Source organism: Diadema setosum, chromosome 6 (genome assembly GCF_964275005.1).
Source record: "Diadema setosum chromosome 6, eeDiaSeto1, whole genome shotgun sequence".
Taxonomy (NCBI): Eukaryota; Metazoa; Echinodermata; class Echinoidea; order Diadematoida; family Diadematidae; genus Diadema; species Diadema setosum.
The window spans coordinates 821711-843583 of record NC_092690.1 but is presented as its reverse complement, the minus strand read 5'-3'; the positions used below and the strand labels follow the sequence as shown (position 1 = coordinate 843583).

Genomic DNA, 21873 nt, shown 5'->3' with positions numbered 1-21873 from the left:
TGTGGCTATACCCAGATCGCTTTATTTCAATTCTAAAAATGGGGGAATCCCCCTTCCCCTAAGCTCTACCTCACTAGACTTTATATATACACACAGATGGTGCACATTCGGAATAAAAGCTAAATTCCGTGATTTTAACACTTCGATGAAAAATATTGCACCAAAAATTTGCACCAGATCGCTGAATTTCAGGTCTGAAAACGCAAAATCAACTTCGTGTGGGAGGGGATATGCCCCTATCTACACCCTCGTGTGCATGCTTTTTCTGTTTGATTGCTGAACAGACAGCGTTCATGATATTCAGCGTAAGAATAAATACAAGAAGATTATTTAAATGATACCATTTTATAGGCAAATTGTTCGATAATCCCTAAAATATACTGCAACTTTAAACAAGTGGGACTGTTTCAACTCGTTAAAACACGCAAAAACATGCATCAAATTGCACCATTTGCAGCATCAAAATGCAAAAAGTTCTCACCGTGGGAGGGGGAACACCCCCCTTCCACACCCTCCCCTCCCCCTTCGCTCGCTCCGCTCGCTCGGGTTCAGTCGCGTTCATGATATTCAATGAAAAGAATTAATACAAGAAGATTATTTAAATGATACCATTTTATAGGCAAAGTGTTCAATGATAATCTACATCAAAATATACTGCTACCTTAAACAAGTGTTACTGTTTCACGTCGATAAAACGCGCAAAAACATGCATCAAATTGCACCATTTGCAACATCAAAATGCAAAAAAGTTCTTACAGTGGGAGGGGGGACACCCCCCTCCCACACCCTCCCCTCTCCCCCCCCCCCCCCCCTCGCTCGCTCCGCTCGCTCGGGTTCAGTCGCGTTCATGATATTCAGTGAAAAGAATTAATACAAGAAGTGTATTTAAATGATACCATTTTATAGGCAAATTGTTCGATAATCCCTAAAATATATTGCAACTTTAAACAAGTGGGACTGTTTCAACTCGTTAAAACACGCAAAAACATGCATCAAATTGCACCATTTGCAACATCAAAATGCAAAAAGTTCTCATCGTGGGAGGGGGAACACCCCCCTCCAACACCCTCCCCTCCCCCCTTCGCTCGGCCCGCTCGCTCGGGTTCAGTCGCGTTCATGATATTCAGTGAAAAGAATTAATACAAGAAGTGTATTTAAATCATACCATTATAGGCAAATTGTTCAATGATAATCTACATCAAAATATACTGCTACCTTAAACAAGTGGGACTGTTTCAACTCGTTAAAACACGCAAAAACATGCATCAAATTGCACCATTTGCAACATCAAAATGCAAAAAGTTCTTACCGTGGGAGGGGGGACACCCCTCTCCCCCCCCCCCCCTCGCTCGCTCCGCTCGCTCGGGTTCAGTCGCGTTCATGATATTCAGTGAAAAGAATTAATACAAGAAGTGTATTTAAATCATACCATTATAGGCAAATTGTTCAATGATAATCTACATCAAAATATACTGCTACCTTAAACAAGTGGGACTGTTTCAACTCGTTAAAACACGCAAAAACATGCATCAAATTGCACCATTTGCAACATCAAAATGCAAAAAGTTCTTACCGTGGGAGGGGGGACACCCCCCTCCCACACCCTCCCCTCCCACCTCGCTCGCTCCGCTCGCTCGGGTTCAGTCGCGTTCATGATATTCAGTGAAAAGAATCAATACAAGAAGTGTATTTAAATTATACCATTTTATAGGCAAATTGTTCAATAATAATCTACATCAAAATAAACTGCTACCTTAAACAAGTGGGACTGTTTCACGTCGATAAAACGCGCAAAAACATGCATCAAATTGCACAATTTACAACATCAAAATGCAAAAAGTTCTCACCGTGGGAGGGGGGACACCCCCCTCCCACACCCTCCCCCCCCTCCCCCCCCCCCCCTCGCTCGCTCCGCTCGCTCGGGCTCGGTCGCTTCGCTCCCTAAGATGAAATCCTGGCTACGCCGTTGCGTTACCTCGTATCACTTTGAAATAAAGTCATTAAACTATACACCCTACTTCCTTTCTACATGTATACAGTATAGTAGCTTCGAGTATACGGGTCATGCATGTGCGAAAAAAAAAATACAAATGATTAGAAAGAATGCCTAGTTAGCCTATTTGAAGCGTTATCTGTTGCTGATCGTTTTATCGTGCTTTCAGGATGAATACAGGTACAATCTATATACAAACTTGTACATTGTAGATAGCATTATATAATGAAGGTTAGAATCGGGTACTTGGGATACTAAAACAAAAAGAAAAAAAAAAGATTCTTGCCTTATTTTTAAATGTTTGTTGTTAATGTTTTGTTCATCACCGTCACGTTTTCATTTAAGCGCAGAGGCTATTTTGGTAATGTGATACACATTATGTATTTACGTGCTTTCTACAATACGCGATATGTGGTAGGTTGCGGGGGTCCAACAAAGTTGGATGTGTAAATTGTTAAGTGCTGTAATGGATATCATGTGGCTATTTTCAAAGTAAAATACTATTGTGATAGACTAAATGTCACGTTGCAGATGAAGAAATAAATGGGAAACGGAAACTAGTCAGCTTATTGAGTGTGATACCTGTAAATAATCATGTTCGCCATACACGCCTTCCGTTAATCTCGTATACATATAGTTCTAGTCATTCTGCTTTAATTTTCCAAGACTTTCAGAATGTGCCAGTCCCACTGAGCTTCTCTATTTCGTGTTTTTCTTGTCTTGTCTTGTCTTTTCTTTCTTTTTTTTTTACTATGGGCTGTGCTTTGTTGTTGTTGTTGTTGTTGTTGTTGTGTGTGTGTGTGTGTGTGTGTGTGTGTGTGAGGGTCAGTGAGGGTCAAAAAAAAGTGTGTGTGTGTGTATGCGCGTGCGTGCTTTTGGGTCTTTCTTCTTTGTATCAGTATGTGTAGATACAAGAGAAAGAGGGAGAGGTACAAAGAAAGCTACAAGTATAATACATGTAGGTCTACATTATTATACGTTACACATGCACACTGACGTGTATCAACATCCAGAAATATAATTCTTGTGAATACAAAAGTACAATGTATTTTTTACTCCATCTTGGATGCGTCCGTCAAGAAGCAGTACATGTTTATAGTGGCGGTAAAGAGAAACGCAGACACACACACACACACACACACACAACAAAATAAACAAACAAATGTCTGCAATGTCTGCAATATCTATTCATGGTAATCCAGGAAACAAAAGCTCAGATATCTTATCCATTGCATCACCCCCTTCCCCACACCCGCACATCATAGTGACTGATATCATTAGGTGTATGTGTATAATATGGAGCATTTCATCACAAAAGGAAACATAAAATGAACCAATTGGGCAATGTATACTTTATAGCCCTTTCTACATTATGAAGGATTGCAAGTGACTTGCAATGTATTTATTTCATTCCCACTGAATAACAGCAGCATCATAATGTGACAAGGGAGAGATAGCAAAGACACATTCATCCATTTTAAAGATTTGTGACATTTTTGCATTTCATGATTCTAAATACGTGAAAACATTTAGACGGGAATTTAGACAGGATTTATACATTACAGTGCACTCCCATTATAACAAACCCGGTTCTAACAAAATTCCGGTTACAACCAAACAAAAATTCAGGCTGTAACATTATCTGCACTGTGTATTTTTATTGTTTATTTGTTCAGTTATAACAAAAGAAAACTGTTCACTGAACATACGAGTCCTGGCAGTACAATGCACATACAGTGGAACCTAATTATGAGAAGGGCCATGGGATGGTGAAATTTACCTTGTTACTTCTCCTAACAGGGGAAAAAATACACTGTACATGGACATGCACACTGACTTTATCATAACAGGACATTGTTATATCCAACAGCAAATGCCCAATATACCTCTTCACTCATGAAGTGACATTATAATTGATTATTTCACTAAAATGCAAACATCGATCTGAGATTCACTATAATCATGTCCATCTACATGTACCACACAGTCTTCACTGTGTTGGGGAAAGTGACCCCTTTTCAATTTTACCTACAAAACTGACACTCTGCTGGCATTCCAAAGATTTCAACAATTAAACTTTAAATTTCATTCACATTTTCTGTCAAACATAAAAGATATGTATTCTATAAAGGTGAGTTGCAATTGAGGGTTTTGATCTGAAGTGTAGATACTGTATACACATACACTATACGAGACAAGTGTACAAGGTAATCTCTTCCCACCTCCCTGGTATACTATAAAGATCCATTTCACTAGCAAATGTAGGCCTACGCCAGTCATTAGGCGATTTGCTTAATTGATGTTAACTTCAGTCACAAAACAACACTAAATTAGCGAAGCACTCTGAGAGAGCAGACCTCTGCCAAGCAGCCATTATTATTATATCGCCATTTTGTAGGCACCATCTAAAACACAAACCTAGACAGGGACATTTATGTAATACATTTCAGAGGTGAAAATCTGATCATCCATTGTTGAGCTATTGGGAGATTAGCCATACTTTATGTCCTTCATGACTATGACCTTTGACCTCGTGACTCTTAATTGATAACTGTTTCTTCCTTTCTTCATTATAACAAACCCTGCAAGTTTGGTGCAATGCAATCATCTGTTCTTGAGTTATTTGGAGATTACGCTTATTTTGTGCCCTATATGACCCTTATGACCTTTCACCTCATTTTGACCATATCTCATTGGAGACACATCTTGCAAATTTTGTGAAAATTAATTTGTCTATTCAGAGTTATATGTATCTTGTACAGTGCACTCCCATTATAACAAACATGGTTATAACAAAATTCCACTTACAACGAAGTTAGAATTTAGGCCGCAACATTATCCACTCTCTGTACTTTTAGTTAATTTGTTCGGGTATAACAAATTTTGATAATCAAATATAATGAAAGAAAACTGCAGTTTCCAAGGACTTTGTCATAACAGGAGTTCACTGTACAATCAGACAGACAGACATACGGAATCGAAAACATACCCTCTGCCAGCCCTAGGTTTCACCTCCTGGTGCAGGTAGCAATACATGTAATAAAATAAAGTCATCTGTACTCTTTTTGAACTGTAAAGGCAGGTCTGTCATATAAGGTTTTGTTGCATATAACATCCCTTTAAAACACTGAGTTTTTATGGCAACAAGAAAATAAATTCATCTACTTTTTTTGAACTGTAGAAGCAAGTCTGTCATATCATGTCTTGTTGCATATCACATCTCTTTAAAAACACTGAGTTTCCATGGCAACAAGAAAATAAATTCATCTCCTTTTTTTAAACTGTAGAGGCAAGTCTGTCATATCATGTCTTGTTGCATATCACATCTCTTTAAAACACTGAGTTTCCGTGGCAACAAGAAACAAGTGTTGCTATTAATTCCTTGGAGTTGCAGTGCATATGATAAGAAGACACTAGTGTCTAAGACACTCATGGTTATACATGTCTTTTAGACAGAAGTCCTAAAAGGCAGTGTCAGATCAAAACATCATTTGTGCATTTGAATACTTTGGATACTTCAAGTATATACGAAGTGTATGTACAGCATTCATGTATCCAGTTAAATACAAAGTTATTGCAACAATGTAGGAGTTTTAAAATTCAATCGTTAAGACAAATAATGCTTCCTCGCATACAAACGTAAGCAGGACAGAATATTAACCCCCCCCCCCTCAAAAAAAAAGAAGAAATAAAAATAATAATGATAATTAATCAAATGATAATAATTAGACGTGTGCACTATACAGATGGCCAAGCTAAGACAAAGATCTAACATAACCATATTGAGGAAACTTATAATTACTGCTAAAAACATTTTTATGTCACAATACTGTATTAGTATACACATGTACATCTCAAGTGTTTTACAGATAGGATACTATAATTTTGTTAAAGCGGTACAATGTATGAACACATTCATGACATTTCCGTTCACAATACAGAGTAACTTTGCCAAGTTTCTTTAAGGTGTCCTACTGAAGTGAGCCATATAAGATGTGCTACAAATGAACTGGCATCATCAGCTTAATTGCATATGTTTGAATGGGATATAATATCGTTGAAAACTTTAAGGAGACACAAACTGTCTCCTTTAGGTTGTACACCTCCTTAATATAGTAATTATGATCATAATGTCTCCCAAAGACTGAATTCACAGTAATATATCTTTGAATATCTGGCTACAAAACAAAACAGGGCAAAAAGTCAAATCTGAACTTAATTGCTTTCTACATGAAAATAGAAAAATAGTGACCTATGTTCTTTCACAGAGTTGTGACAAGATTTCTGAAATGGCAAGGTTGGTGGGATCATTAAGTCGTGTCTCTGTGTCACACGATACCTCTGTTGGATCCACAGTGGCAAGAGTGGAATGGGCAGGAATAGGGTCTGGCGCCAGAGAGGCCTGGACATCGGCCTGGCTGACAGGACCCTCAGTCATCACTGCAGAGGGCAGCGTTTTGTTCCCTGAACAAGGAACTGCTTCATAGGTGATGCTGTCCTCAGTAAGGCTGGATGAGATAGAAAGGCCTAGAGGGAGTGAAGGTGGTACATTGATCGATCCATCAACATGTCTGGAAGACAACATTCCATCAATATCCATGCTATTTTCCCCCAGTGAGAGATTGGTCAGGCTAGAGGAATGGCAAGATATGAGGCCTGGTTCAGAGGTTGGACTCAACTGCAGTGAAGACTGGTAGCTCGGCGGGAGTTTGATGGCAGCACACCGATAGAGGTCTATGTCATGAATCTTCTTCATGTGGTAGCGCAGGGACTTCTCTGTAGTGAACTGCCGCTTGCATCCTGGTTGGAGGCAGTTAATGCGCTGGCGATGCTTCACAAGGTGCTGCTTCAGCAGGTCGGGGCGTTGATACATCCTCCCACAGATGTCACACATGTATGTTCCTGGGGGGTTATGCGTGTTCATGTGCTTCCGGAGCATCTGTCGCGTGGCAAATCGCTTCGGGCACAAGTTACAGGCAAAGAGATTCTCCTGTGAATGCTTGCGAGCTTTGTGCGTCTTGTACGCCTGGCAGAGACGGAAACGCTTCCCGCAGTCACTACATTCATATGGTTTCTCCCCTGTGTGCAGCCTCTCATGGTCCAGAAGACTGCCTTGGGTAGACATACTCCTGCCACAGTACTGGCAGTGAAACTTGCGTACCCCCTCGTGTACTTTCTGTATATGAATCTTTAGGGAGAGGCGTCGGACAAAGACCTTGCCACAGTGAGGACACTTGTGCTTGGGTACCTGATGACACACCATGTGAGCTTTGAGGTGCTGAGCCTTGTGTCTCACAGCACCACACACCTCGCAGACAAACTGGCCAGGATTCTCCACCTTGTCGGGATGGTACCTCTCAATGTGTCGCTTCAGCGTGGCTTCCTTGCGATGTAGGTTCCCGCAATGTGGGCACCTGAAGTTTAGCTGTCTGGTCCAGCCCTTGGCAGACTTTCTCTCAGGTGTTCTTCCTTCCTGCTTCCTTTCAGCTACTTGGTCTCCTTGAGGGCTGTTGTTACCTTTGGAGTGCTTCTGTCTCATATGCCTTGGGAGACTTCCCTGGCACATGAACACTGCATTACATAACTTGCAATGAACATTTCCTGTATGTCCTCTCATATGAAGGAGTAACATGTATGCAGAGAAAAATGTTTGCTTACATGTCCTGCAGGCCAGAGGTCCCTTGTTGTGATTGGGGATGTGTTTGGCCAGAGCATCAGTACTTGCAAAGACTCCATCACAAAACTGGCAGACAATACTGCTGTGCGTCTTCAGATGATTCCTCAGGTGCTTCTCCACAGCATACCGGTCATTGCAAATGATACACTGGAAGTACTGCACACTCAGACGCTTTCCCCTCTTGTGCTGGTAATCGCTGTCCCCCGTGAGGTCCCGTATCTCCTCAACAGCCCGAGCAATGTCCTCCAGTTCAGCAGAGGAAGGGGGATCTCTGTACAGTTGGCACTTGTGGCACTTTCCTTCTCCGTGGCCACAGTGGTTGGTCATGTGTTGCCTCAAGCTTCCCTCGGTCTTGAAGACCTCCTCACAGTACTTGCAGGGAAATGTCTGTGCCCCGGGAGGTTTCCAGCTGGGTTGCACACCACCTCCAAACGGCATACTATGTCTTCCTTCCTTGGACCATGTTCGCGATTGTAGGATCTCATTTCCCTGGATTGTCACTATCAGGCCTTGCTCAGCTGTTGATGGCGACATGCACAGAGACATTGCATCATCAGCATCTTGTTGGCACTTTGGTGATTGCTGGATGTGATGTGTGAGGGCATCTTCAGGAAACCCCCTGCTGCACACTGAACAAGTAGAGTATTTATCTTCAGCCATTATCTTTGCAGTAGTTTTCTCAGGAGGCCATGTCATCTTTTCTCTGCCCTCTCCTTTCTCACTCTGTTTATCTGTATGAGAAACAAATCATTAGAGATGGCAATCATTTGAGCAATCCAGTATTTTGGTATTTGTGCTGTATGCTTTGCATCACAGTACCAGGGCTGCCAACCTTGAGTGAGAGTTTGGTGTGAGACACTGCGAGGGAGCGGAGCGACCTCCTGGCTGGCGCCTGGCGGCCTACTGTGCGGCTGTACGTACGTACGTACGTACGTACTACGTACACAGTCAGTGTATGTAAAGCAATGTAAAACACACGTCATAGCCATACCTGTACTGTAATTTGCCAAAAGTACGAGCTACGCTCACGTGGTATAGGTAGAAACCAATCGTAATCCAATAGCTCGTCTTTGCGCGTGAAACAAAAATGATTATTATTGGTTAAGCTTTACACCAGCACGGGAAAATCTCGAAATTTTGGGCTTGGGCATATTGATATTCGGAATATCAGAGAATTTAGAGATATATTTATTTTGTAGTCATGTACATTCCATTTTTGGGGTTTAGCGTGAGATTTCGTTTATCAGAGTGAGACAGTCAAAATTGGTTGAATTGCGTGAGAGTTGGCAGCCCTGCAGTACTCATGCAATTCTCACACAAATGCTGGCAAGTGTGTTTACAAACCCTTGCCATTTGATCAGAATATATCTGCGGGGGCAATTGTTTAACTGGGACATGTTTATTAATATACTTAAATTGAAATATACTGATATTTTCAGGGAATTTCACAACTGAACTGACCTATGAAATGAAACACTTAAAAAAATACACTGAAGCAGGTTCTTGAATAAACCTGATTTGCAGATTACTGACCATCAATGCAATTCTTGTTCAGCCTATTCATAGCTCACTGTATACAATAGTTCTGCCACTTGCATGTACCACTACTCTAAACCTCCACTCTTTTCAGCAAATACTAACTAGCACCTACTAGCTTGTGATCAATCTTGAATTATAGCAATTTTAATGGAATAACTGCAAAAGTTCCCAAACATATTCTTTTTACAGAAGTATTCTGCACATTACAATTACAACATGGGTGTATTTTCATTTTCTTTTCAAAAAGAGTGATTAAATTTGAAGGCTAGTAGAACACTAGGCATAAATCTATTTCCAAACATTTGTCATTCAGTGTACTTGGCAATTTAAATTTATGTCTATATCTCATCAAGAAGAAAAAACAAAAAACAAAAACAAATTCTAAAACACTGCCATGATGACCACATATGGCCAAAAAGCTTCAATCACACATCAATTCCTTTCACAAAAATTTATAGCCTGAAACTCAACTGTCAACAATACATTTCTCAAAACAATTGCTGCAGAAATATTGAGTGGTGCCTTGTGTCTACATATTGTATAGCCTGCGGCTTTCTTTCAATGTACTCACAACCACAATGTAGAACAGGCTTACTTTATATCCTTTTTTGAAGAGACATGTCCTTACATCAATAATGTACAAGTGATATATTTCTTAATTCAAAGTATTACCAAAAAAAAAAAATGAAACATTTGTACCTTTTTCCTCCTGCGCTCCATCTTCCTCCTCATTTCCCACATTAGCATTGGTCAAACCGACATCCTTGACCTTGCCTGTTGATCTGGTCTGCCTTGTACCCTTTGAGCATTTGTTGACTGAGTCCCTGCCAAGAAGTTTGCTGACAGAAAGAGATTGTTTCCTGGTTTCTTCATTTGCCTTCTGGAGGTCCAGGATCTTCTGCTGCAAAGTTTTGTGCTGTCTGTGCTTCCCAGATGATGGTGAACCTGAAATATTCAACATTGAACATTCAAAAAATTACCTACATCATACAAAAGCGATACTGTAAAAGTGGATATTTTAACGCAAGTAATTCTTTGCTCTAGGTCACATAAGATGAATTTCGCATGTTTTCAATTCTGTGGAATCAGGACATAAACTACTGGAACATAATTATTATGGTATGCAAAAACATTTCCATCTTTTATTTTTGCGATAGCTTCTGGTTGCACAAAATGTGCAAAAATTTCCACACCTCAAAAATTTCCACTTTTACAGTGGTTGCAGACTGCTGAAAGGTGAATTATGGTTTTCAAATGTCTTTTTTTGTTTGTTTGTTTTTTTCTGGCAGAATATCTCCTGAATTTGAAGATTGCCACGATCTGGTGTTGTATTCCCAAATCTAACAACTGTAATATGGCATGGAACGATACCCTTGAAAATAATGCCATATTTTAATGATATTGTCACCTATTAAATCTATGGCTGGATTGTAAACTGTCACTGAATTTCCATTTTTTGAAATTTCTGTTGTTTGCTTTTTTTATTGCAACGTGAAGTTATTCTGAACTCTGCATCATTTACCCTATTTTCATACACCTATTAGATTTAGTTGCTAATTATGAATTAAAAATTCTATAAACATACCTCACAAGTTATGAATTAAAGCCACATTTATATCTTCTTACTTGATTCTGATGTACACTGTAGGGCATTGCTCTGTAAAGGCATGATAATTGGTCTTGCACAAGCTTTAAATCTTGTTGCTCTTTTTATTGTACATTTTCTTTTTATGCCAAACCTAGACGTGCAGAGTATATTGATACAGATAAAGTGTAATGGCAGTTTTAGAATGAGTACGTTAAAATAAGATACTGTATATTGATTACACTTTGTTTCAAAGTGTCTCTTCTTACCAGGTTTACAAGCAGCTTGTACATGTAGCTCTTTGCCGCTTGCCAGATCACATACAGCCTTTTCGCTCCTAGCTTGCATAGTGTTTCGTGGCGATCTTCGCAATGTTCTAAAACCACCACTTTCATGGCTAACTGTAACACCAGAAAGACAATCGCGAGAGACCTCTATCACAGACTTTTGACGCCTTGTTTTTGGTTGAGCAGTTTCTATTTGCGTGGACTTTTGCTTGTCTTTATCCTTTGATGGTTGCTGTTTTTTAGATGGCGCTCTGTCAGACTTCCCGATCTGAATAAATTCTTTCAAGTTTCTTTTGGGTTTTCTCGCTGAGGTGACACTTTGCGCTGAAGACTGATGTTGCCTTATTACCCCTGGCTGCTCATTGCTGTCTGGTTTGAGTCCAGGAGACACAGCCATGCTTTCAGATGCCTTTTCATCTTGAGCACCCTGCATGGTTGAACAAGGTGGTGCAGGAATCCGACTTTCCTGAACACTTTCATCATGGATTTGATTCCTCCCAACTCCACTCTTCTCCTCTCTGATTTGACTAAAAATGTCTGCTGCTGATGCTGCCTCTGCCAAGATGTCCTTACATCCCTGCTCGAGATCTACCTCCACATGTGCTGCACTCTGGTCTGATACATCCAGAATCCAATTCTTTTCCGATAGCAGGTGAGAACCAATAACTGCATTGTTGTTGCCACAGTGATGATTTAGTTTTTCAATCCTGCATCCAAGAACAAAACTACCTCCAGTAACACAGCCATCATCCTGCTCTATCACATCTTTTTTAGATGAGGAAGTTTGCTGTGATTGGCCTGAATTTACAGTACGTTGAACGATGGTATCTTCCATTTGATGCTGAGGTAGAAGTGTATGTTGAGAAGGGGTATCTATGTCATTCAGTGAATGTTCTGACACAAGAATGCCATGATTTGGACTATTAGCAATACCACTGGGGTAACACAGAGTACTGGAGAGCTTCAGATGATCACTGCTCATCACCGCGACTTTTCCTCCCGAATCTTTCTTCACCTCTTCACCGTTGTCATCATCATCATCCTCATCTTCACTATCTGTTTCCTGGATGTTGTGAATATCCTCCATGTGTCTCTGGAGTGATAAGGCTTTGGAGAAAGCTCTGCTACATAACGCACACATGTAGGGCTTCCTCTTGGACTGCTTCTTCATTGGCATCTCCGTCTCCATGATGACAAACACTCTCACATGTTACTGAACCCCTCCTTGTGCAGTGCTTCTCTTCCAGTGTGTGTTGTCTACATAAGAGGATTTTCCATATCAAGAGTTCACCTTTGTTGTACCTAGTAATTACAAAGCAAAAGTCATTCATAATTATAAGCATTATTACCTGAAACATAATATTGACAAACATTACAGCACAAGTACAATCACTATGTACAAACAAGTCTATTTCACAAATTGCATTTGCTGATAAGCACAATCAGGGTATGCAGTCATGGTTTTCTCACTTTAAAAAATTGTAACTTCTATAAGAATGAACAAACTGACTTCAAAATTCACATGCAGAATGCTTAGACATCAATAATCACATGTGGTAATACAGTAGATTATTACCTCCGCCAAGGGAGGAGGTTATGTTTTCGTTACCGTTGGTTTGTTTGTTCGTTCGTTAGTTAATTAGTTAGTTAGTTAGTTTGTCCATGTGCAAAATAACTCAAAAAGTAGTGAACGGATTGGGATGAAACTTGCAAGAAAGGTTGAGAATGACACAACTAACAAACGATTAACTTTTGGTAAAGATCCGAGAATTTTGGGGGAATTTATGAAGGATTTTTGATATTTTGGCAGGTAGGGTCAATGAACTTGGGAGTTCAGGCTGTGAGTACAAATTTGAGGTTTGCCTGCGTGCACTAAAGTGTGTGCTCTAGTTTCTGCTGGGGCAAAGCGCGCCCTGCAGCTGAGGGTTTATGACGTAACAAAGGCTTCTATATTGGGAAATCGGGCGACTTTCAGCACACTGAAACACTTTCAGCATGCTGTAAGTATGTAATGGGTGGAAATCACTGATATCTACAAGGAAGAACAAGATCAGTGATGGAAATGAGCTGCATGCTTGGCGGAGGTCTGCTCTCTCAGAGTGCCTCTCTAGTTTCTTCTCCTTTACTGCTAATTATTGAAGATTAATTACCAAAAAGTCTCCCAAAACCCATGTAATTGCTCAACTTACGTAAAATCAAGATTTTACGTAAGTAAATCAAGATTTTTTACGTATGTGTTTGGTATCAAATTAATGGATTTTTTTCCTGGCATTGCTTGCATGTAATAAAAAACAGTGGTCCTTTCTGCTGGAGAAAGTTATGAAGTCTGAAGTCCCATCACGGTAGGAGTGTAATGCTGGCTTATTTTTGTGACATTGTGACCTTTTAACCCATGCTGTACAGCTATACATGGAGAAACAGCTTATTTTTCTGCTTTTCCTGAAAGTACTGAAGATACACTTAATATGGTGTGCTGTTTGCCAATAAATGTTCAGCCAGCTTTGAGTTTTGAGCCATTTTTAAATGCCCAGGAAAATAAGTGCAGCCTTTTTTTTAGTATTTTCAGTGAGGTATATAATTTGATTACTTAAAAGAATATTTTCACCTTATTGAATATCCTTGGATCTTTAGCCATGAATTGTACATACAACTGTATGTAGTAATCTATTGTGTGAAAATTTTAGCTAATTTAAGCAATAAGAACTTATTTTTTCATATATTTACAAATTGCTGAGGAAAAGTAAGACTGATCCATGCCCATCTTTTACTGCATGAAGGTCATATGATAAGTGTTCAGTGTTCTTCAATGCTTTTTTCAATTTTTAAAGATATCATAAGCAAAAACATAGTATTTTGGCTTAATATGTCATTGTTTGAGTGTAACAGCTTGGATATCAACTCAAGTCAACAAAAATCTCATATTCATTCCTCTATGTATGTTTACAAATATGAGAATGGATCCAAACACTATGCGCACATTCAAGGTCAAACTGTACGCACAATTTTTTTTTTTTTTTTTTTTTATGAAAAATATATCTTCCAAAATACCAGCCCTAATTAATAAAGCCCTAACTTTGTAATAATGTCAAATATATGTCTGTTACCTATTCCTGAAAGTTTCACCTCTTCACTCTTTGGCAAAAGTGAAATATTATGAATTATATAAGTGGTTTTATATGAATTGAAAGTAATGCCTACGAAATTGATTATCCATATTGAGTAGTGAAAACATGACATTATTTCATATATTGTGATATTTCATGGCTATGTGCTTGTGGTGAATGAAAGGGGTATTTATCAGGAATATCTAAAAGCGATTTCAGATGTAAAAAAAATTCTCCTTTTTATTAATTAATTTTTCCAGTATATTAGTCATTTCAATGTAATTTGACACTCCTAATTAAAATGCTAATTTATGTGCATTTTAATGCAAAATTGACTCTTTCTTTACATGAAAGGAAAATTTGAACATTCAGCTACAACAAACAGCAAAAAACATATTTTCACCAAGTTTTCTCGTTTTTCCCCTGTTACGCATAATTTTCATACCCTGATTGTGCTATTGACCATTTATTATTGAATTTTGATCAGTGGTCAGAATTTTGACTACAATGCAGAAATCTGACTGTATGATCCATCAACAAAGAGAAGAAAAAAACATGAAAGAAAATATTCACTTCAAATAACCTCTTTCAAGCTCATATCCATAGACAATGCGTATGATATGGTAGATCCTAGACGACAACTACAAGAGACCAGTTCGTAATTCCACTTTGCGCATGAGCAGAAAAAGATCATTTGTACCAACAGGCATTTTGGTTTGTAAATTCACTGAGATAAGCATTGTGTGACTGTGATATGATGATTATTCATGAGATCCTTATCTAAGTGGTGCTTGCCAGCACATCCACCCGACACTAACGACAGCAAGAATGGTATTTCGCAATATAAAAGGAAATAGGCCATTATTGCATTCAATACAAAACAATGAAATGGATGCCTGCGAAATTGTCAACTGATGGAGCATTCTGATCACCTGATCTCAACGCAAGCTCATTCTTTGTTTGAACATGAATTCCATAAATTGTTACGTCGAGCAAGCTTTTGCATTATGCCACTTTGAAAACGAGTGAAGTCCCTAACCAACTGAGAAAAAAAAATAAAAAAAATAAAAAAGGTCATTAGTACCAATGTGTACATTAGCTAATTACGAACTGGCTTATTCTAACGTTAGATCTACTAGATCTAGTACAAAGTACATGTACGTTTTGGCTAGCTGAGATAATGTAAACACAATAGAATCCTCTAACGACTGTTTGGATAGTTTACTAGCCACTGCACTTTGTGCAACACTTACAGCTATGGAAGTTGAAAGATGCTTTCGATAGATCTATTTGGTCTTATTCACCTTTCGAATGTCTGCAATAATTATAATGACAGAATATCAACATTTTCCACGTTTAATATGAGACTGAGAGGTTTCAAAGGTCTGAGAGGTTTCAAAGGTCCATGACTGGATTGTGGTGTACATTACAGGCCCATATACTTCATTTTGTGTCATCACCGAGTCAGAATTTTCCGTAAACATTGCAAAGTCTAAGATATATCCGATAAATCTATTCAAATGGGTAACAAAGTTAATGTGTGAATGTAGTGAATGTAGAAAGATATCGGCCAAGATATCCAAGGTAGTCGCAATCATCTTTACAACCTTACCTTAAAGACACAAGTCACCAGACTCTTGGATCTAGACCATGGTCCATGGTACAGCAAAAACAAGACAGACTGTTGAGGCACTCAGTATAAATCGTAGAACCTCTAATGTAGTTTGTGGTCGGCCTCATTGCGCTTAGCAGCGGCGCTGCGAGATGGAGAGCTGGAACGGCGATGCGATGCGACGATCGTTGGGTGGCCCAGAGCTGCAGCGGCCGCAGTCACCCGCAGCTGCCCAGAGTCAGTGTCAGCCATGCCAGCGGCCGTTTAATATCGGCCGTAACGACGTGGCCGTAACGACGTACCGTACCCTTTTCACATCAATCAGCGGCGCGGCAGGCAGTGAGTGAGGTTGATGCAGCTGATTGCCTGCGAAGAGACAGCGCCCTCTTCCGATGCGGGCGACAAATAGTAAAATCTTCATGTCGATACTGACAGTATGTTACATAAATTATCATTTTACGGTCGTTGTGTAACAGATCAGCTGCACCTGCACCTCCCTTGTACTGGAAATTAATTATTACTGTAGTAGTCTTTCATAATCGCTTCCTCTCTTCCCCTTTCGATCTTTATCCTTCCCTCCCCCTCCCCTCCCCCTCCCCTCCCCCTCCCCTCCCCCTGTCTCTCCCTCTCCCTCTCCCTCTCTCTTTCCTGATCTTTCTCTCTCTAATGTATCTCTCAATATTTCTATCTTTCATGATCATCTGCAAAGAAAAAAAAAATGGCTATACTGCAAGACTAGGTCTTCGAAAATGACTATATGGCTAACTAAAATGGAAGAAAGAAAGAAAGAAAGAAAAGAGATAGATGTTAAAAAAATCAATCACGAAGGTGAGCCCCATCATTTGTTATCTCAACTCAACCCCCCCCCCCCAAAAAAAAAAAAAGAATAGAGACTTTTGTGTGAAGTAATTCTTAACTAATACGGTTTTCAAAGGATATAAATAATTTTTTTGAAAGAAGAAAAATATATTTTGTGATTACATCATATATGTCATTTTAAGTGTATAAAACCAGATTCTATTCATATTGTTTATTTATAGAGGGTAACTAATGGGTCACACAAAATGCCCCTGTAATGCATTACCTTCATCTTTAAGACAAATTAGAAAGTTTACCTGCTCTTCAATCAGACAGACAGACAAAGCAACATTCTGAAATTCATTTAGTTCATATCGATCAATTTTGCTCACTTCTGTTGGCATGGAGCCATAAAAACTTGAACTTGTATTTAAAAAAAAAAAAATGTACAGATAAAAGTTACACTGCTTTCATGTGCGGGGATTTCCATGACTGCACGTGAAATTGGAATCAAAGATACGCTTTACAAGAAAATACCTGGGAATTATTTTAACCTTTCTTGACAAACTGTAATATTGACAAAATACATACAAATCGTTGGTATCCAAAAGATTAAGAATGTTAATGTAATAAAGAGAAGGAAATTCCATGGCAAAAACTGAATTAGCAAAATTCAAGTCCTGTAGATTTTGTTGTTGTTGTTGCAGTTGTTGTTGTGGTGGTAGTTAGATGTTTTTGTTGTTGTTTATGTTGATGATCAAGTCTTATAGTCTTGGCTATGTACCACTTTTAAAGTTGCTTTTCACCAAAATATGATAAAGGAATTTCGAATTTTAGTTTAGATATCATGGGGAGAATATCATTTTTAAAAATGCTATTGTATGCCCGATGTTTTTCTTTAATTTTATATATGTCCTTGACTGATGTTCGGTTTTTATTAGCGTATCATAATCATCATTGTGACATCATATTCCACCATCCTACAATGTCATTACCCTCTTCTTCTTTCTTGTTTTCTCTTTCTTTCTCTCTCTCTCTCTCTTTCCTTTACTCTATCTCTTCCTTCTTGTCCGCCGCTACTTCCTTCTTCATATCCACCCCCATTTTTATTTTGAATGATGCAAAAGTTAAATTTCCTTCGAATTCTCATTTCCCACCTTCCCCGCAGCTTCCCCTTAGCCTGTTATATTGTGAAGGTTCTTGGCTAAGAAAGGTCATGTCAAAGGTTATACTTTTTGAAAAGTTAAGTAAAATAGTATGTATACATTAAACTAGCCACTGGCGATAATTCTGCAGGTCCGTCGTGTTTTGACAATCTTTACGTATATCAGTCATTGAACATATTGCCATTACTTGAATTTAGTTTCACATTTATCAGCTATGCTTGAAAAAATAACGTAAAAAATAGTAGAAGTATCATTAAACAACGCCAATGAAGTTATTATATTCAAGAATCCATAATTGAACATTTGAACCAAATATTGATATTGTTTGACACCACAGAATTAAAAGTAATGATTTACATTTCGCCATGCGGTTTGTAAACCAGCGGAGTGGGAAAAATGAAAACGAATGAGAGCAAGACGAACACGAGGAAGAAGAAGAAGAGGAGGAGCAGGAGGAGGAGATAAGAGGGCATGAAGTAGATTAGTGTAGATGGATTCCACACTCATGGACCTCTTACAAAGTGTGACTGGACTGTATTTCGTTTGCGCAGTTTTCACTAGTTTGTTTTCTGTCTTCATGACTGAACTAGAGTTGTTGAATGCTATACAGCAGTTAGTAGGAGGCAAAATAACAATGCTCTGTAGCACACTCAGATGAGCTCTGCAGGGGTGACCATGGGAAATTGTAATAAAGCTGGGAAACATGCATGGTATTAACATGGATACATTCGTAAATTTATTTGCTAATTGATATAGAAACAATTATGGTGAGAACAGCGGTATACACAGCGAAACTTTAGAGTAATTATCTCATTAACGCAATTTTTATATTACCACTATCAATCTAATGTCTAGGTCGTTTATAGGCATACGTCTGCAGCTTGGACACGTAGAGGCCATTCCTGATGACCAAAATATGATTGCTCGAAAATTTGCCCAAAATAGAAACATGCAACGGCAGTTCCATGGACTAGAAAACGTTCTTGAGCAAATAGCTATTGCTCCCCCTTCAAGGACGCGTATAATTAGTATGATATGAGTTAATGGACATAATCGTCAGAACCGCCAGTGAATGTCAATACTGAATACAGCTGCATGTGTGTCTTCTCTTCCACCTCCCTGCACATACATAGCTGCCGGGGTGGGGTGGGGGCGCAACTGATTTTTCTGGTGCCACTTCCGGGTTTCATTTCATTTTTTTTATTTCTTTTGTTTTTAACGAAAAATAAAGGGGGATGTGCGCCTGTTGCGCCCCCCCCCCCCCGGATCCGCCACTGATTTCAATAGAGAAATCAAAAATTGTATATGTAGATTTTGAACCGTAAAATAGTAGAATTATTGAAAATGAATTGATGAATATAAAAATGTTGTATGTATTTACATGTATATTACCCTATGTCACCAGAGATCTAAGATGAGTCGGGGGGGGGGGGGGGAGGGGGAGGGGGGAGGGGGAGGGAGGGGGTGTTTGAGGGATTGTTTTGTGATATGATTTTAGATATTATGTTTGGTATGAATTAAAGACATGTTAGTTATCATATGTTTATAAATCTTGGACCCCATGGAAGAACAGATCTATCATGTTGATAGACCTGAAATGGGCTATCCACCGTTACATGTTATCATCATTGTCACATGTCAACTTGTTTTCATTGTATTTTGATACTTCAATCTTGATTCATGTTTTAGTTATGTCATGTTCAACACTGTTTATCTTGTATATGATTTTATTGTTTCGGAAATAAAAACAAACAAACAAACTGATATAGTGCATGTCCTATACGCGGACTTTTCCCGCAGAGCAAAGATCCCCATTTTCATAAAATGGGCAATTAAGATGAATTCGATATAGTGTGTATTTCAGAGCACTTCTTGCATATGACACGAAGCAAAGGGTTTAGGCTGCTGTAACCATTATTGACAGTATTCTGCAGAATATGTAAAAATATGAAATGTCTTTCTGTATAGAAATCGGTTTAAACTGTGTTGTCGATTAATGTTGTAGGGGGTAATGGGAACCAGTAAATAGATTGAATGTTCATGTAACGTGTCCTTGAACTGTCTCATAAGTTATATCACACGGTATTGATTTAAAGACATGATGACCATAATATAAGATATGAAAACATGTAAGCTGCTGATTAATTTTACACTTAGTAACTGGTCGAACAAACATTTATGTAATATTAAAGAAATTAATAGAGTCTACGAAAGAAAATAGGGGAGACGGTGTTTTTTTCCGTTTTGATGGAGAGAGGGGGGGGGGTGAAAAAGTTACATAAAACATAAAGCATGAGCAGTCTGGTATACTTATTTTGCATTGATGAAAATTAAATGAAATGCTCCTTGGGATTAACACAGCCTGGATGGGTTTCACACCATGCAAATAAAGTGAACCAGCCCGTGCCCCATCACTGTGCTGTACTAAAGACACTCAAGTGAATGGGGGGGGGGGGGGGATTTCAGCCTGTTTAGAAGTTATCAGATGTAGATGATGAGTATGGATCCTTTTATAAAGTCCACCTTATTTGCCGGCTGGACATAATGTCATGTTTATTCAAATCAAGGGAGAGGGGATTATACTCAGAAAACGTTATCATTAGTACATGTATTATTATTTTTAATCTATTATTATTATTATTATTATTATTATTATTATTATTATTATTATTATTATTATTATTATTATTATTATCATTATTATTATTATTGTTGTTGTTGTTGTTGTTGTTGTTGTTGTTATTTCATCACTATTATTATCTCTATCTTCACCAGTATCTCTTTGAGATCAATATCACGTCAAGTTCCATCCTAGAGCCTTAGACTTCTAGTACTTTTCTCAGGATTTGCGCCGTCCCCAAGCAGCAATGCTGCTTTTTAGAGCGTTTGCACTCGATCGGCCACACCCACATCGTCCAAGTGCCGTCGCAGCTGCTTTGGCGTTGTTGCGAGTGCTCCAACTACCACAGGGATCACCTTCGTTTTCATATTCCACAGGCGGCGAAGTTCTCTGGCCAGGTCCTGCACTGTCCTGGTACTTTTCTACCTTTTCCTTCTCCTTTTCGGCTACTGTTGTCTCCCGGTACCGAGACATCGATGATCGTGCACATCTGTCGAACCCTTTCTATACGACGATGATATCCAGACGCCTATGCTGGATGATATCCAGACACCTATGCTGGATGATATTGTCAGTTTGAACATCGAAATCCCACAGGATTTTAACTTGGTCATTTTCAGAAACTTTCTGTGGTTCGTGCATATGCCATTTGCTCTCACATGGTATTTTATGTTTTCTGCAAAGCTCCAAGTGAACGACTTGTGCCATATGTCATGTCGTCTTTTGTACTCTTTTTGCGCCAGTTTACTACAGCCACATACGATATGTTGCACTGTCTCGTCTCTTTCTCGGCATATCCTGCATGCGGCATCCACATCTCTCTTCTGTACCTTGGCTCTTAGAGCATTCCTTGACAATGCTTGCTCTTGGGCAGCGATGATCAGTCCTTGTGACTCTTTCTTCAGTTTTCCTTTCTTCAGCCATAACCATGTGTCGCTGATGTTCTCCGTCTCTCTGCAAAACTGCCCGTGTAGCTGCTTTTCTCTCCACTTTGCGGATCTTTCTGTTAGTTTCTGGCCTTTGAAAGTAAGTGGATCAATGGCGTTTACATTATTTCCACTTTCAACCAGAACGGCTCGAAGGAGTTTTCCTCACTGCTTTTGATGTAGATATTGTTGAGGCGGATTTGCTCCGTTTCGACGCAATCTGATGCAGTCATGAGCCCTCACCCTCCTTCTTTCCTTGGCAAGGTACAACCTGTCGACATCGGCACTCATCTGGTGGGCTTTGTAGATTGAGAGCATCTTTCTTGTCTTCCGATCCATAGCAGCCAGTTCCACCTTCTTCCATTCCACCACTTCTGTGTATCTCAAAACTGCTACCGCCCATGTGTTTAGAGCTGTGATCACGTGTCCATCATTTTAAGTGTGATTTTAGTACACTTTTTACTCGTGAGACGTACTCCTTCTTCACAGACACTTAATAGCTTTGTTCGAGACAGCATCAGATTCCAACACACCGAGGTATTTATAATTCTCTCCTTCCTCCAAAC

General features: G+C 39.1%; 2 protein-coding genes across 2 annotated transcripts; both read right to left on the bottom strand.

The window, feature by feature from the left end:
- Positions 1–5967: 5967 nt before the first annotated feature.
- LOC140229890 (uncharacterized) lies at positions 5968–8392 on the bottom strand. The gene has a single exon (XM_072310095.1). The coding sequence runs from the start codon at positions 8364–8366 to the stop codon at positions 6246–6248; it is 2121 nt and encodes a 706-aa protein (XP_072166196.1). The 5' UTR covers positions 8367–8392; the 3' UTR covers positions 5968–6245.
- Positions 8393–9027: 635 nt separating this feature from the next.
- On the bottom strand, positions 9028–15902 carry LOC140230119 (uncharacterized). Its single transcript, XM_072310317.1, has 4 exons — positions 15798–15902; positions 11064–12383; positions 9909–10154; positions 9028–9038 (listed from the first exon to the last, which is right to left on the bottom strand). The coding sequence occupies exons 2-4, from the start codon at positions 12268–12270 to the stop codon at positions 9028–9030; spliced, it is 1464 nt and encodes a 487-aa protein (XP_072166418.1). The 5' UTR covers positions 12271–12383; positions 15798–15902.
- Between the last annotated feature and the right edge of the window lie 5971 nt (positions 15903–21873).

What these genes read in the sequence shown, in the direction of transcription:
- LOC140229890 (XM_072310095.1), bottom strand. Translation starts at nt 8,366, where the DNA reads ATGACATGGCCTCCTGAGAAAACTACTGCAAAGATAATGGCTGAAGAT.
- LOC140230119 (XM_072310317.1), bottom strand. Translation starts at nt 12,270, where the DNA reads ATGGAGACGGAGATGCCAATGAAGAAGCAGTCCAAGAGGAAGCCCTAC. An exon ending in ACAAGCTGCTTGTAAACCTG is followed by an intron (nt 10,155 to 11,063) that starts GTAAGAAGAGAC and finishes TGAATATTTCAG; the next exon opens with GTTCACCATCATCTGGGAAG.